Raw genomic sequence first — 13,964 nt, forward strand, 5'->3', positions numbered from 1 at the left:
CTTTTGCTGTTAGTCTGCTAAAAATACCTCTGACAGCAGCAAAACAAAACTTTATGGTTTTTACACTTGCACACTAAACTAATTATCCCATCTTTGTGAAGAAACTTTATTGACTTTTTCCTGCTGTTTTTCTTCTCTCCTCGGCTGTCAATAGATATCTTCACATTGAACAAAACCTCCGGAGAGATTTCAACAGCCAAGGCTCTGGACTATGAAACCAAATCAACTTACATCCTGAAGGTGGAGGCTGACTCCTCTTTCAACCTCAGAGCCCCCTCAAAGAGTAAGCATCTTCGTCATCCTCTCCCTCCGCCTGGATTCACATACACCAGAAAACTGCATTATCTGCATCACCATTTGCATAAAACACCCTGCATGTCTCTCATTGTTTTGCTGAAAAGATCTTTTTTAAATGAATTGACTCTTATGAAGATTATTTAAGGCCACAAAATAATAAAATTAATGTTCTTCCTGATGTCTTTAAAACAAAGACCAGGTTAAAGCCAAACTGCCAAAATGATTTTGTTTTGATTTTACATAGAAAATTCAAGCTGAAGACTGAATGATATATGGTATTAATTGAGGTAATTGCGGTCTCCTTGAACTAGCATCTTTGGCTACATTCACACCACCATTGACAAGGTACGTTCAAGTAACAACTGTCACTGAAAAGTTTTGTGATCGCGTGTTGGTTGCAACGACAACAAGAGCTGCACCAGTTAAAATAGATCCCAACTTCAATTTTATGTGAAGTTGGGATCCAGGTCTGGGTCCGCATGATCATGTGATCAAGTGAGCGTCTGGGTTCGGATCCAGACCGCGGTCCGCTAGTTAGTGACCGGTTGTGTGCTTCATTCATTTTCTGATCTGGGAATGGAAAGAAGGAAAAAGTATTGATAACTAATTTAACTATGCAGGACGTTTAGCAGAGGAGGCTGAGCTGGCAATCCAAAATGGAACAAGAAAATGACCAAATAAAATGTTTTCACATAATGAGTTTTGTGGGGTTTTTTATTACACTTTGAATATACTGTATATAGACAATCTTTATTGATATTCATAGTTGAGGTCTTCTCTGTACACTAATACGCTGTTTGAGCGCTGGTCAGTTTGAGTGTTCCAGCCGTCAGCTTCAGACCACGACCTTTGCAGAAGGTCAGGGCATATCGTGTACACAGAGCTGTGGATGGATTTTCTAATTTTATGTAAATTTGAACATGTTTCCTCCCTCTCCAACCACCAAAGGATCAGGTCAGGGCGTTTAATGGTACAGGTGAACCACTCTTCAAAAATACAGTCTCTCTTGTCAATTTGGCTTTATTTTGTTCTACTGCCTCTGAAAAGTTAATTAGAAGATAATGAATTAGGAGTTCAACAGTTATTGACAAGCCCCTTTACTTTCATTTCCAGTCTGCAAACTTTTTTAGTGCTGAATTACTATTGACCAGAAAAAGGCGATCCTGTATTAGAGAATCATTCGGTGATGACAAAGCATTTTCTTTGCAGCAAGTCGGAGCCCAGTGCAGAAAAGCACAACGTGGCTCGATCATGAGTCGTGATTTAATTTTTACTGAAGGATCATCATTTCTGTGCATTGTACTCAAAACAGGGTAATTACAGTGTAGGCGCTCTGTAATTACTGTTATAGTTTTTTCTTTGTCGAGATCAGCGTCCTATATTGTAGCTTGTGTTATTGTCAACACAAGATACAGATAAACTCCAGAAAATGTGTAATTATGTCTTCTTTAAAGGCTTTTAAAGGTTTCATTTTGAATTACAAATATCTGCGGGCTTCAAAAACTTGTATACAGCAGCGTATCCCAAATTATCTGCACTGTAGGGCTCACAGGATCCTAAGGTGCCTCGTCAATAGATGGTCTAAGTTTAAACCTATGGTCAAATAAAATGTGCATAAAACTATTAGGCACATGAAGCGAGACAAGATTAAAAGAAACGTCAGTCAGACTTTATTAACTCCATTCACAGTAATTCTAGAACTTGTTTTTGACATGCTACACATTAGCCATGTTAAAAGTGTCATTCATGTTAAAAGCCTTAGCTCATTATCATATTCACAATGCCTTTAACTCCCAACACACAAAAAACTGACTGACACCGCCAAAACAAACATTACTTTAGCAATGCTAACTCTCAACCTTGTTATTAACACATTAAAAAAACATCCTACACCGCTACACGTTAGCCGCATTAGCGTATTTTTTACGACAACACCCAACCTTCTTTAGCTCGTCCATAAAACAGACTGACATTCTGATAGAGCCCTGTGTACCTCATCAATAAGCACAGCCAGGAGTAAATCATGTACAAGACGCTCTGGATTATAAGGCACACTGTTGTGTTTTGAAAAAATGAAGGCTTTTAAGAGCTGGGCATTTGATGCTAGTTCAATAATGTGCTAAACGTGCGTTTAGCCCATGGTGTTCACAATGGACTAACAGAGAGGGGCTTCTTCTTTTTCTTTGTCTCTTGTTTGCTCGTGCATGTCTACCACCTACAGTCAAAAGAGACTAGGTGTGGAATGTCAAAGTGGTGCAAATCTTACAGCTTGGAAATGGTTCTGTTTATTGTGATTCTGATTATCGTCATGTCAGTAGACTGACCTTGGTTGAAAAACAAACGTAGACTATATAAGACTTTTAGTCATGTCTGGGTTCACCATATATACCAGATATTGATTTCAGTTTGGTGAGTTTTACAGCCTGCTCCATAAGTTGAAATCATAGTGCCTAAATGATCAAAGTTTGAAGGCTGGAAACGTGCATAGTATCGCCAAGCGTTTTTTTACATAGAGTCCAAAAACGGTCTTCCAAAATTGCATGAGTATGTATGAGTGCATGAATTCTGAACGTGGAAGCATGAAACGTGCATTTTCATTGGAGGTGGCCACCTGAACTTTCAGTAAAACCAGTATATTTGTATTCTAACATGGGATTCTTTTATGTGTGTTCACTGTTCCAGCTAACACAGCCAAGGTGGTGATTGATGTCCGGGACGAGAACGACCACCCACCAGTGTTCACCAAACCTCTCTACATTGGAGGAGTTGCAGAAAATGCCAAGACTTTCACCTCTGTCCTGCAAGTTCAGGTAGAATAATCAATTAGGAGTGGAGCGTGAAGGTGTAACTAATGTCTCTATAGGTTTTCATTTGAGTTGCTTATGCTTATTAGAGCACTTCTTCAACTCTGTAAGGGCAATTTTCTACCCTCAAGGTCCCAAACATTTTATTATTTTTGCATGGAAGACTTGAAATGACTGTGAAAACTGCAAAGCACATCTCCAAATATTGAAATTCTTTTCTGAAGCTTCTTTGAGGCTTCATCTCACAAATGCTAAAATGTGTTTTTATGTGTTGCTGCAAAATATTTAGACTGATTCTTATGCAAAGAAATATGCACTTTACTATTTCAAGATGATTACTGAGAAATATTCTTAAATCGTCTCATGAGACGAGCTAAAAAAAAGAAAATAACAATGAGAGTCCCGCTAGGGAGTCATTATTACGATCTTATAAGGGCTTCTAGATGTTGCAGTCATTGGATGCATACAGATGTAAGTGTATTTTTTTAACCCTTTAACACTGCCAGGAACAGTAAAATACTTTGAACTACTCAACTACTTCTACTAAATACTGTAATTCCTACGGTTCCCAATACTGACAAAAAGCGACTGCGCCAAAATGCAACACAATACGGCTTTACAATGCTGACGTTGATTACATAAACACGTTCCTGTTGTAAAGTGTAAACGGTTGCTTTTTTCAGCTTCAGAATCAGTTGGAATTCTGTCAATTGTGTGAACAGTTGCAATATTCATGTCTTCTGCGACAGACTGGACATTTGCTAGTTTGTTGCAGGGCCACAAATCACAGACCCGTGCACAATTAATTGATGTTTTTGGGTGGGGGGAGCAAGCCAGAGTCCCCCACACACACAGGGAGAACATGCAAACCCCACACAGTAAGGTCCCCCATTGGTGTTCTGTTAAAGATTTAAGCTAGAACTAAAAAACAAATTGTTTTCAATTTAGTTTAAATGTGTCTGTTGGGCACTTAATCATAATCATGTTTCTTTTTAGTTTTATTAAAACTTCAAATTTTTCAAAAGTGTTTAAAGTCTGAAATTGAATTTGTCTGTCCAATGTTTGCATTTGTTATGCTTCATGACAGTAACAGCAGCGCAGTAAGAGATGCCGTCACTTTAACCCTATGCATTGTGGGAGATGTAGTGCTAACTGTGGCACTGAAGCTGGACAGACTCGCGTCTTTAAGTTTTATTATTTTTTGCACTTTTTACACTGTCTGACAACACATCCTGCCATGTCGGCACCAGAAAGTGAGGAGCTTAACGGCGTTCGATTGGTCAGACTGAGGACGTATTCCTCAAACCCCCAAGAATGATTGGTGGAGAGAGTTTAAGGGGCGGGGCTTTTCTAAAATGGCTATTGGCTAAATCTCGGTACCGTTATTCTCATCGAAATGTCTTTATTAGAATCAAATAAACACAGAGAAAAAAGTTTTTATGATCTTTCACATCCCAACTAGTAATTCATCAGGGCCTTTCTGGATAAACTGATATCTTGGCGATGGTAAATGTTAAGAATAGTTAGAAACTGCCTTTAACTTTTTATTACACTAATGGTTCAAACTTATTTCATTAAGCACGTATTATCATCTCAAAATTATATTACATTTGAAGACAGCATAAACTATTTTCCCACAGATCCTTCCCACACTCCCTTTTTTCTGTGCATGTGTGATCTGCTAAGCATCCGTGAAGGCCTCAGAGTTATCTTCATTTTTAGCCTTGAAGCACCTCTCCAGTAACAACCTGTGGGCGTGATTTTCACACCATTGTCCAGTGCAGGGTTCTTATACCAAGCCCATCCTCCTGAGCTCCGGTGTTCAGACTTTGAATGCAGCATGTTCATCTGTCTGTCCCCTTCGTGCAAAATGTCTGTGCTGTTTGTACGAAGTAAATCTTCCCCATAAGATAAGTATTTGTCTCTGAGTCATTATTAATTTGTTTCTGTATGCAGGAAACTGCGGGGTACGAACCTAAACATATTCCTATTTTACAGTCCTATTTAGGATATCCAGTTTCCTCACAGTAAATGTTTTAGGATCAATGAAAATGAACAATTTTCCACAGAACACCTGACCATCTCCCGCAGCACACTGGTTGAAAAACTCTGCTCAAACCTAAAACTGACAGAAAACATGATATTCCCAGTTGTAAAGAAATGGCGGTTCATCCAACAGCTTTAATACATTTAACACCAAAAAAACGTAGCAGAGCACGCTACACCATCCTACTCTACTCCATTTCTTAAGGTGTGCAAAGTGGAGTAGAGTTCCACCAAAGGCAAATTGCAGTTGAGTTTCCCAACACCATGCTTTTCATCAGTTCTGCTTAATATGATGCTAAATCTTTCCCATGAATGTACATGTTCAGAAATGAGGCAGAGGGAACAACCCCAGTCATCTTCCCCATAAACAGGCCAGCATTAATTTTTGGTGGCTGCAAAAAAACACATTTGTATTTCTAACCATCCAGTGACCAGTCATGAACTGTAGATGTGGCTCATGCACGTCACCACACCCATCTGGACCGAGCTATCGCGTTATTGGCTAATGCCGGTGACTTGTGACAACCTTGTATTGATTTGCAGTGATCCTTTTTACTCCAGAGGTACAAGGAGACACATCATCCTCTCAACCTGAGGGTCAAGCATGTAGTCTTCTGGTGATCAGCACACATTCACACGCTCATTTGTCAAGAAAATTGCAAAGGATGACCCATGTGACCATGAACTCCTCTTGAGGTTCATTCATCTCTTTAATTAGAATTTATAGTCATTCGATAAATGTCTTGAGCTGCCTCTCTCTCAGTCACCTAATGAGGCAATTTTTTTCTTTCTAATCAAACTTCAGTTATGCGAGGCACACATATCTTTTTAAATGTAATTTATCAAAGTGCTTTTAATTCTGTTTGTCAGTCTGTGTATTTGTAGAAAACACAGCATGGATTTGAGACGTCCCACCTTTGTTTCTAGCTCTTTGTGACCTACTTTCTTCTGGTTACCTGGATCTGGTGCATCCCATCAAAGCAAACTTTAGATCAGCTGATCCAACTAATCAGCAGGAAGGATCATTGATGGTCAATGAGAATGAGCCAAACTGCTTCAAGTTGAGAGTAAATGAGAGCTTCCTCTTGGAAACGAAGGTTTTCCACATTGGGTGCTCAAAATTCCTCAATTTTACTCTTTTTCTGTATTTTCTTGTAATATCACCATGGTTCATATTTATACTTGTCAAGGTTTTGTGTCTTACAATGGTATGGTGATGAAAGATGGACAGGAATGAAAGCAGGTCCCACTAACATCAAGATGAAAGCATGAAGGATATAAAAGATGGACAGAAAAGTCACAATTTCCTGATATAAGTAATTCATCACATCATTCTAAAGAGGTTTATTTGAGGTTCACGTTCATATTTTCAGAGCTACATATTCAAAACTCACCAAAATGTGCATGCACCTTGGACCCAGTGAAAACAAAGAGTACATCTATTTTTTAATTACCCCCCACCCCCCAAAAAAGATGACATCAACTAAATGAATGGGGTCAAAATCTATTTTAGGGCTCAAAACAAAACATTTCAAGATGCACTTACTGAACCAAGACAAACATGGCAGGAATATCTAAATTAAGTATTAAAACTATTATGGGCTGGTCACAGGATCTACGTCTAGGCAGCCATTTTGTTCAAGTGACCCTCACAAAATTTTACACATTTTGAATGGCGTTAGCATTGCAAGCTTACAAGAATGGCATTCCCCTGTTGCTCGAATACTTTTACCTGAATATATTGAAAGTTTTATAATTGAATTCCTGGCTCAAGCTAAAGGAATCACTATTATATGACCATATTAGGAATAAGGGTGTTGTTAACAAAAATCTTCTGTTGCAGAGAAAATCCAAAAATGTACTTTTACAGTTTCTTCTAAAAATGACATAGACCTGTTCATCATCCCCAGGCGACCCAAAATAAAGTGGTTGCTACGGATATAAAACCAACAGAAAAGTTGCTGGTTTGAAGAAATATTTTTCTTATTCTTATTATTATAAGAATAAGAAAAATATTTCTTATCTTATTATTCTTATTATTCTTTCTTTATGTAACTTTATCCACTAATCTAATTTGTTATTAATTCCTTTTAGTGCTGTAAAATATTGGGAAAAGATGCAAAATGATTTAGCATGTTGGCATTACAAATACAAAATCTTTTCTACAGTTTTTGTTACAAATCCTCAAAAAAGCAACTATCTTTTGAAGATACTTTTCGAGTTTCATTCATTTGCTTAAGAATTTTTGTTTTTTACCTCACAGATTCCCATTTCCCTGAAAAATTCTTAGAAATTGGAGGAGTTATTTGATTCTTCTTGTCCCTCATTGTTTTGGGACCTTTTTATCTTTTCTTCTTTCTTCTATTCACTCTGATGAGTAATCAATCTCAGCCTAATTTTCTTAAACGCTCATGTGGGAATAGAAGCTCGCCTAAAGGGCTGCACCTCCAGTTTGGATCCAAGTCTACATTATTTTAAGCAGCTCTGTTCATCTCTCCCAGACAAGACAATTTAACTTGCATCTAAATGTATTTCACAGGGGGACATTTTTTATTTACATATTGGTGTATTAAAAAAAAAATATATATACTTCATTGAAAGGAATTATTAAAGAAGCCCTATCTTGCATTATATCTTGTTTCTGCACAGGGGAAAAATAAAGTGCATCCACTACTAACTGGTATAGCTACACTGTGTGAATGAAAATGTCATTTCTGACAGTAAAATCAGGCTTTATGTTCATAATTTAAGATGTCCAGGTTTTACAGCTTTGAGTTTCATATGTTAAATACTAAGATGACCACTAGCGCTAGCTGTGCAGCATCTTCCAAAGCCTTGCTGGGATTGTCAGTCTGAGATTTCTCAACATCAGGGGTTTGAAAAGTCCTCTTGAAAAGAAACTGCTTGATGAAAGTATTTTTTAGGCTGGTGGGAAGAGAGAAAGGTGTGTTATGAAAATGTAACATCATAGCAACTTAAAATAGGTCCAGGCCAGTTAATATAGGTTTGCCTCAGACCACTGTTCTGCAAGTAAATTATCCAATTCTATTTGATTATCGTTGTATTTAATGTATTCAATGTGTTCTGTGTGCGTACTGTGGTATAAATGAAAAAATGTCTATTTATGATTAGCAAAAATAATGTCAAGAAGATGGCTTCATTTTATTTTATTTTCTCAATTTTGCTTATCATTAAACAATCATTCAGAAAATCATATGTAATGATCATGTACCAGTTTTACAGTTTTTCCAAAGGTTAGATTTACTCAGGAAATTTGTATTTGATGAGTCACGAAAGAGATAATACCCAATGAAGCATCTATTATCAGAAATCAACGGACGATGCAAGGGTGTAAACCTTTGAGTCAGACAGTTTTTTCCTCTGAGTAACATTATCCTGATTGATTATGGTCACTATCAATATTAAATCAAAAATTAGTACTTTAACTTCGTTTTTTTTTTTTTACGTTCAAATTGTTTTCACAAGAAATGGACTGTTTGAAATGCGATGTGACTCATTGTCATGGAAACAACTACTGACCCTACACCGACCTCATTCTACCGCAAATGTTATATGAGGACTAACCAGTGGAGAAAAGAGGTATATAATTTTTTCAATCACACAACAGGAGGAACCATTTTACAAATGTGGTTAAATATAAAATTCCCTTCACCCATATGAACTAGACTTGTCAAAGTCAACTACTTTACTTTAGCCCTACAAAAAGACAGAACATACTAGTAGGACTTCACTTGAATCACTTGAACAGGCCTGTCAGGACAAAAACCAGAATGTGAAATGTGAGAAATTACAAAAAATTGTCAGCCACTGAATTATCTGCATCATCAGAGGTATTATTAAAATGAGCATGGCTGAATTAACAGCCAGTCATGATTTAAGAATGGCAAAACGGATATTTTGTCATCTTTTGCTTGATCACTAAAGCAAAGACCCCGAGCATGTCACTTTCCCCATCACCAGCACACTAATGACACTGGAGGCAGCCGCTACTACTGCCAAGGATCCTGTGCGGTTAATGGGGGTTTGTTTGTTATTGTGTTCATCTGCTTGTCAGCTTTTTGGCAGGGAGAGTCATAAGTTCCAGATAGATTTCCATGAAATTTTTACAACAGCTGGGACCCAGTCCAACATAGACCTGATTAAGTTTTGATGTTGATACGGATCTGAATCCAGGAATTATTTATTCAACCCTGGTGGAGAAGTGCAGGCTCAGACTGCTTGTGTTTACTATGTTCAGATAATTGGCATGAAGCCCTTTTGCACAGCATAGGCTAATGACTGTTTTATGCCTGGTAAACAAACGTATGAACATGGACAAATCTATGGCTTACAAATGAATAGGTGACATCTATGGATCAAGTTTTTTTGGATGACATTTTGCCTGATGCCATTCCCCATTAAATAAGAAGACAAAAGTCAAAATTACATCTGGTATTAAGCACACCTTATGCTATTAAATGCTACTAACACACTATATTTATTTTATCGCGCTGGAGTACAAGTTGCAGGAGATGTATCATAAATGAAGAAGAAACATATAGAAGTTGCAATTTTGGAAGAGAAGTACAAGGCTTCTGAACAAATCTGCCAATGGTACATTCACACCGGACACGATTTACACATCAAAGTGGCGTTTCTACTGGTTTCGACTTTTTCGACGTGTGTCATTTTTATCCACCACGCTCGCCCAAAAGCGTGTTAACACACAACTGTCGTGTGTGGGATAAACTACCATCGAGTTTTTTAGCGCTATTGCTATATTGGAAAACATGTCTCCATGTTCATTAGATCATTCAGTCTTTTTTAACAGTGTTACGTCCACAAGCATACGGGTCTAGGGCTGGATTTTACGTAACATAAAAAACATGCAATGGATGATTTTTAAGGGTTTTTTATTGAAAGAGGAGGAGGGGGGGTTGGGCCAAAGGAATTAAATAAATAGAACGAAACCCGGCCTAGCTATCACAACTCTGAAACTAAAACAAGAAAACAAAAATCTCACTGACTTATCTACAAAAAAAGGTATCAAAACGTACAGGAGGTGGCACCAACCAACGTACCTAGTGTGCAGTTTGGTCACGTTTACATTATTTCTTTAAATCAGCTCAGTTCAATCAAGTTTATTTTTAATAACCGATTGTGTTTCTGTTCTAAGTTAAGTTAGGAATTCTGTTATTATATGTTGAACATTTTCTGGTAAACTATGAAATCTGTCTTTTGATCACTTAAGAGTAAAACAAAGACAAATCTGTCAATATTTCAATAAACTGAACGTGGGAAAGTGAGATCTCAGAACGTGTACGTAAATGACCTGATTAATTAGCAGATCTGTGGCTCAAAGCATTATTTTAAACCAGGCTCGTGTTGCAAAAACTGTTGCAGTTAGTTTCATCATTTCACCAAATAGGAGTAAAAAAAACAAAAAAAGTTTTTAAGTAAGTGGATTGTATGAAGACAGATACAGTCTTACACCAGAATCCCTCAAGGATGAGTGATGGAAAAGAGGGAAATGACTGACAACTCAATTACATAAAGGACAAAAAAGTCAATGTAAAATAGTACAGAATAAAGGGGACAAAGATGCAAATCATAAAAATTTATCACATAACAAATTTAATTTAAACAACCTCAAAAGCATAGAAAAACAATGACCAATTCTGCAGAATCGCTGTACACAAACGAAATGACAAATAATTACAGTCTCATGGTTTCCATAGAGATTAAGAGGGAAAATAGCATCCAAGGGATGTTAATTACAAGCACTTGATTAAGACATCATTAGCGACTGTGATTATCTATGTCTAAGCAGAAGTTTTGCAGCTTATACTAAATATTCAGGTGACATGGAGGCAACAGAGATCTAATAAAAGTGTTATTGCTAAATATCAATCTGGATTTTTTTTTAGAAATACATCATGCTCTAAGAAAAAAAACTAAAATGTCATGATTCATAATCTCTAATTATGCATACTTCACACAGTTAACATGCCATATTATTTTCAGTATGATTACAATTTCTTTCAGAAGCACTGCCAGAAAAAAAAAGTCTTCTAAAAAATGACGAGGAGTTAAGTAAAGTTTTTTTGATGACGAACACAAAAGCAGAGCTTTTGCATTGGCTAAAAATAAACAAATAATTTATCACAAAGGGCACGGTGGTGGGGAAATTATTTTATGGGCTTATTTGGCATTCAAAGACAACAACTGTACATTTACTCAGTCATTTGTGATTTTATGTTAAAATTGGAACCAAGTCATTTGTATCAAATATTTCTTTGACCAGTTCAGTGGTCGAGTGGCAGACTGTTCGCCCCAAAACTGCCAATACACAAATCCACATTTGGGACATAGCAAAGATTCAAAAAAATGGGACCCAATCCCTTCCTGTTTGACTCTCACCAGGGTTTCGATTGAGGGGTTAAACCTCCTGAGTACAGCTGTGTCTGCAGCTTACTGCCACCTGAGGGGTGGGGTCAAATACACAGAACAAATGTCACACAACCAACATATATTTTGTTGTCTTTTCATTATATTCCAACATACATTTTGTGCATTAGTTTCCATGACATAGCGCAATTTCAATGTTGGTGTTTAAAATGACAGTGAATGCCAAAATGACGTTGCAGTAATTGCTGTGTTCTTCACAAATCAGGCTTTGGATGAAGACACTGGTAACTACAGTGCCATGATGTACCGGCTGATCATCCCCCCTCCTGCAGGCAAAGACACCAAAGACAGCAAAGACGGCTTCGTCATCGAGCCGTACAGCGGTGTGCTGAAGACGGCCATCATGTACCGCAACATGAGGAGGTCCTACTTTAAGTTTGAAGTGGTTGCCACTGACAACTACGGTCAAGGCCACAGCAGCAAGGCAGAGATAGTGGTACGTTTTATTTCTTAAAGCATCCAAGTGGAAACATTAAGCATTTAGACATGTAAATGCGTCCTAAAATGTCTTCCTTTCTTTTGTGCAGGTGTCAGTTGTGAACCAGCTTGACATGCAGGTGGTTGTGTCCAATGTCCCTCCAACCTATGTGGACAAAAATAAAGAGAAGTTGCTCAGGTAAGATTTCCAACTTTCCCTTAAAGCTCAGTGTCAGACTAACAATTTGTTGTTGTGAAAAAGGGTTTAAAGGCTTAAACACAGATAGAAAGGTGTCTTGGTAAGAGTCCCATGTTTGGACAGAGAATTTGTCACATGTCAAAAGGGAGGAGGTGGACACAAATCTGACGCACCATAAAGTGCACAATAATAATTTTTCTTTTTCCAAAAGTTTTTCAGATTTTGACAGGAGTGCCAACCCATCTAACCCGTCATCCCCCATCTCTATCATCCCTTTAACTTCCTCCCCTTTCTTTTTCCTTCTGGTCCATCAATGAATGCATGTAGATATAAGAATAAATAAAGCTTATCCTCAAATACAGAAGGGGTTTATACAAATATACACTCTATTTGTACGAAGGTCCAAAATCCCCTATTGAAACTGTAAAATGTGTCTAACACAAGAGGCCTTCAGCTCCCATCTGCTTGCTCAGCTGTTGGAGACAAGTTAGGAAAAAAAAAACATTTTTGACAGGAGGAGGGTACCCAAAATGATGCGCCTTCACATTTTGGTTTGTGTTCTTATCAATAAACACAAAAGCACACACAGACACGAACGTGAACGGCTGCAGTGTTGTAAGCAGATACGGGGGGGCAGAAAGCAATATTTCATAACATGAGTCTCCCTAGCTGACAGTGTGGAAGACAAATCTGTGAGCAGAATGGTTTAAGTCTGATGGCTTTTTTTTATCCCCATGTATAAAGAGACCATTTCTTAACTGTAAAGTTTTGGATATGATGGTAAAAGAATAAATGTAAAAAATGATTTCTTATTACATTTGTTCTCTTTGCCACAGGAATACATCAAAAATTCAAAAAACGGATTTTCATTGGAAGGGGACTTTAAATGTTTACTGAAAGCTTTATAAGTTGGTAACAGTTTCATTTGCTCTAGTATTAAGTTCCTCCCTCTGGAACCTCTCACAGACCAGGCTGACCGACTAAAGGTGTTTATAACACAGAAATCTGACATCTCCCACTGATCCTCTGGTGACACGCTCAGTGGGCCTTTTGGCTGATAAAATCTGCAGGTGGAGCTGAGTTATGTGCTACCTTATAAAGCAAAAATTAGTCTGCAGGTTTAATGAGGTTGCTCCAATAAAAAATAAAAAAATACACTTATGGTCTTGTTATTCTCTGACTTGCCTTAGGCCAACTAGTAAAATAATTATTGAGGCGGATAAAAGATGTTGTCTGTAAAAAGGATTTTGTCGCTCCAGTCAACCGAAAAAATATTTGCTCATAAAAATTGCCCATATTCATAAGGTTTGTTAAGTTTAAAGGTTTTATAAACAGAGGGTTAGACTCCTTGTTTGGAACAATATGGTTGATAATCACAGCCATAAAGCACTATTCTGAAATGACATTACTCATATTTTTAGAAAATCTGCCTGTAAAATAAAGTTAAAATTAGGTCATACGTTATGGTTTCAACACTTTTCACCGTAGATTTTTTAAAGCAATTTTACTTTTACTTTTTACTGTGCACTGTGCTCTGCATCCTGATTGGCTGTTGGCCATTATCAATCAATCTCTGTGCCATGTCTCCTGTACAGAATGTGTTCAGCTTGCAAGTAGGACTTTGTCTTTAGACTGGACTTATTTTTGTACAAAGGTTTGAACTTTGCGAACTTAAGTGTGAAAATATCTGTCTGAGAAAAGTGTATAAAGTCTGTAGTGAGAAGTTTTAGAGC

General features: G+C 37.4%; 1 protein-coding gene across 9 annotated transcripts in view; it reads left to right on the top strand.

Annotated features, from left to right (window-relative positions):
• Positions 1–13,964, top strand: part of LOC101164350 (protocadherin-15) — a 231,851-nt gene that overhangs the window by 187,565 nt on the left and 30,322 nt on the right. For all 9 annotated transcript variants that reach the window (XR_013651529.1, XM_020711888.3, XM_078937477.1 and 6 more), the window contains 4 exons: positions 155–283; positions 2,980–3,107; positions 11,821–12,051; positions 12,143–12,231. Coding sequence is in view for 8 of the 9 variants with exons in the window: in XM_020711888.3 (XP_020567547.1) it covers positions 155–283; positions 2,980–3,107; positions 11,821–12,051; positions 12,143–12,231 (577 nt within the window). In the remaining variant the exon portion in view is untranslated. The remainder of the gene's footprint in view (positions 1–154; positions 284–2,979; positions 3,108–11,820; positions 12,052–12,142; positions 12,232–13,964) is intronic.

This window comes from Oryzias latipes, chromosome 19 (assembly GCF_053564925.1).
Source record: "Oryzias latipes strain Hd-rR chromosome 19, Olatipes_Hd-rR_3.1".
Classification (NCBI taxonomy): Eukaryota; Metazoa; Chordata; class Actinopteri; order Beloniformes; family Adrianichthyidae; genus Oryzias; species Oryzias latipes.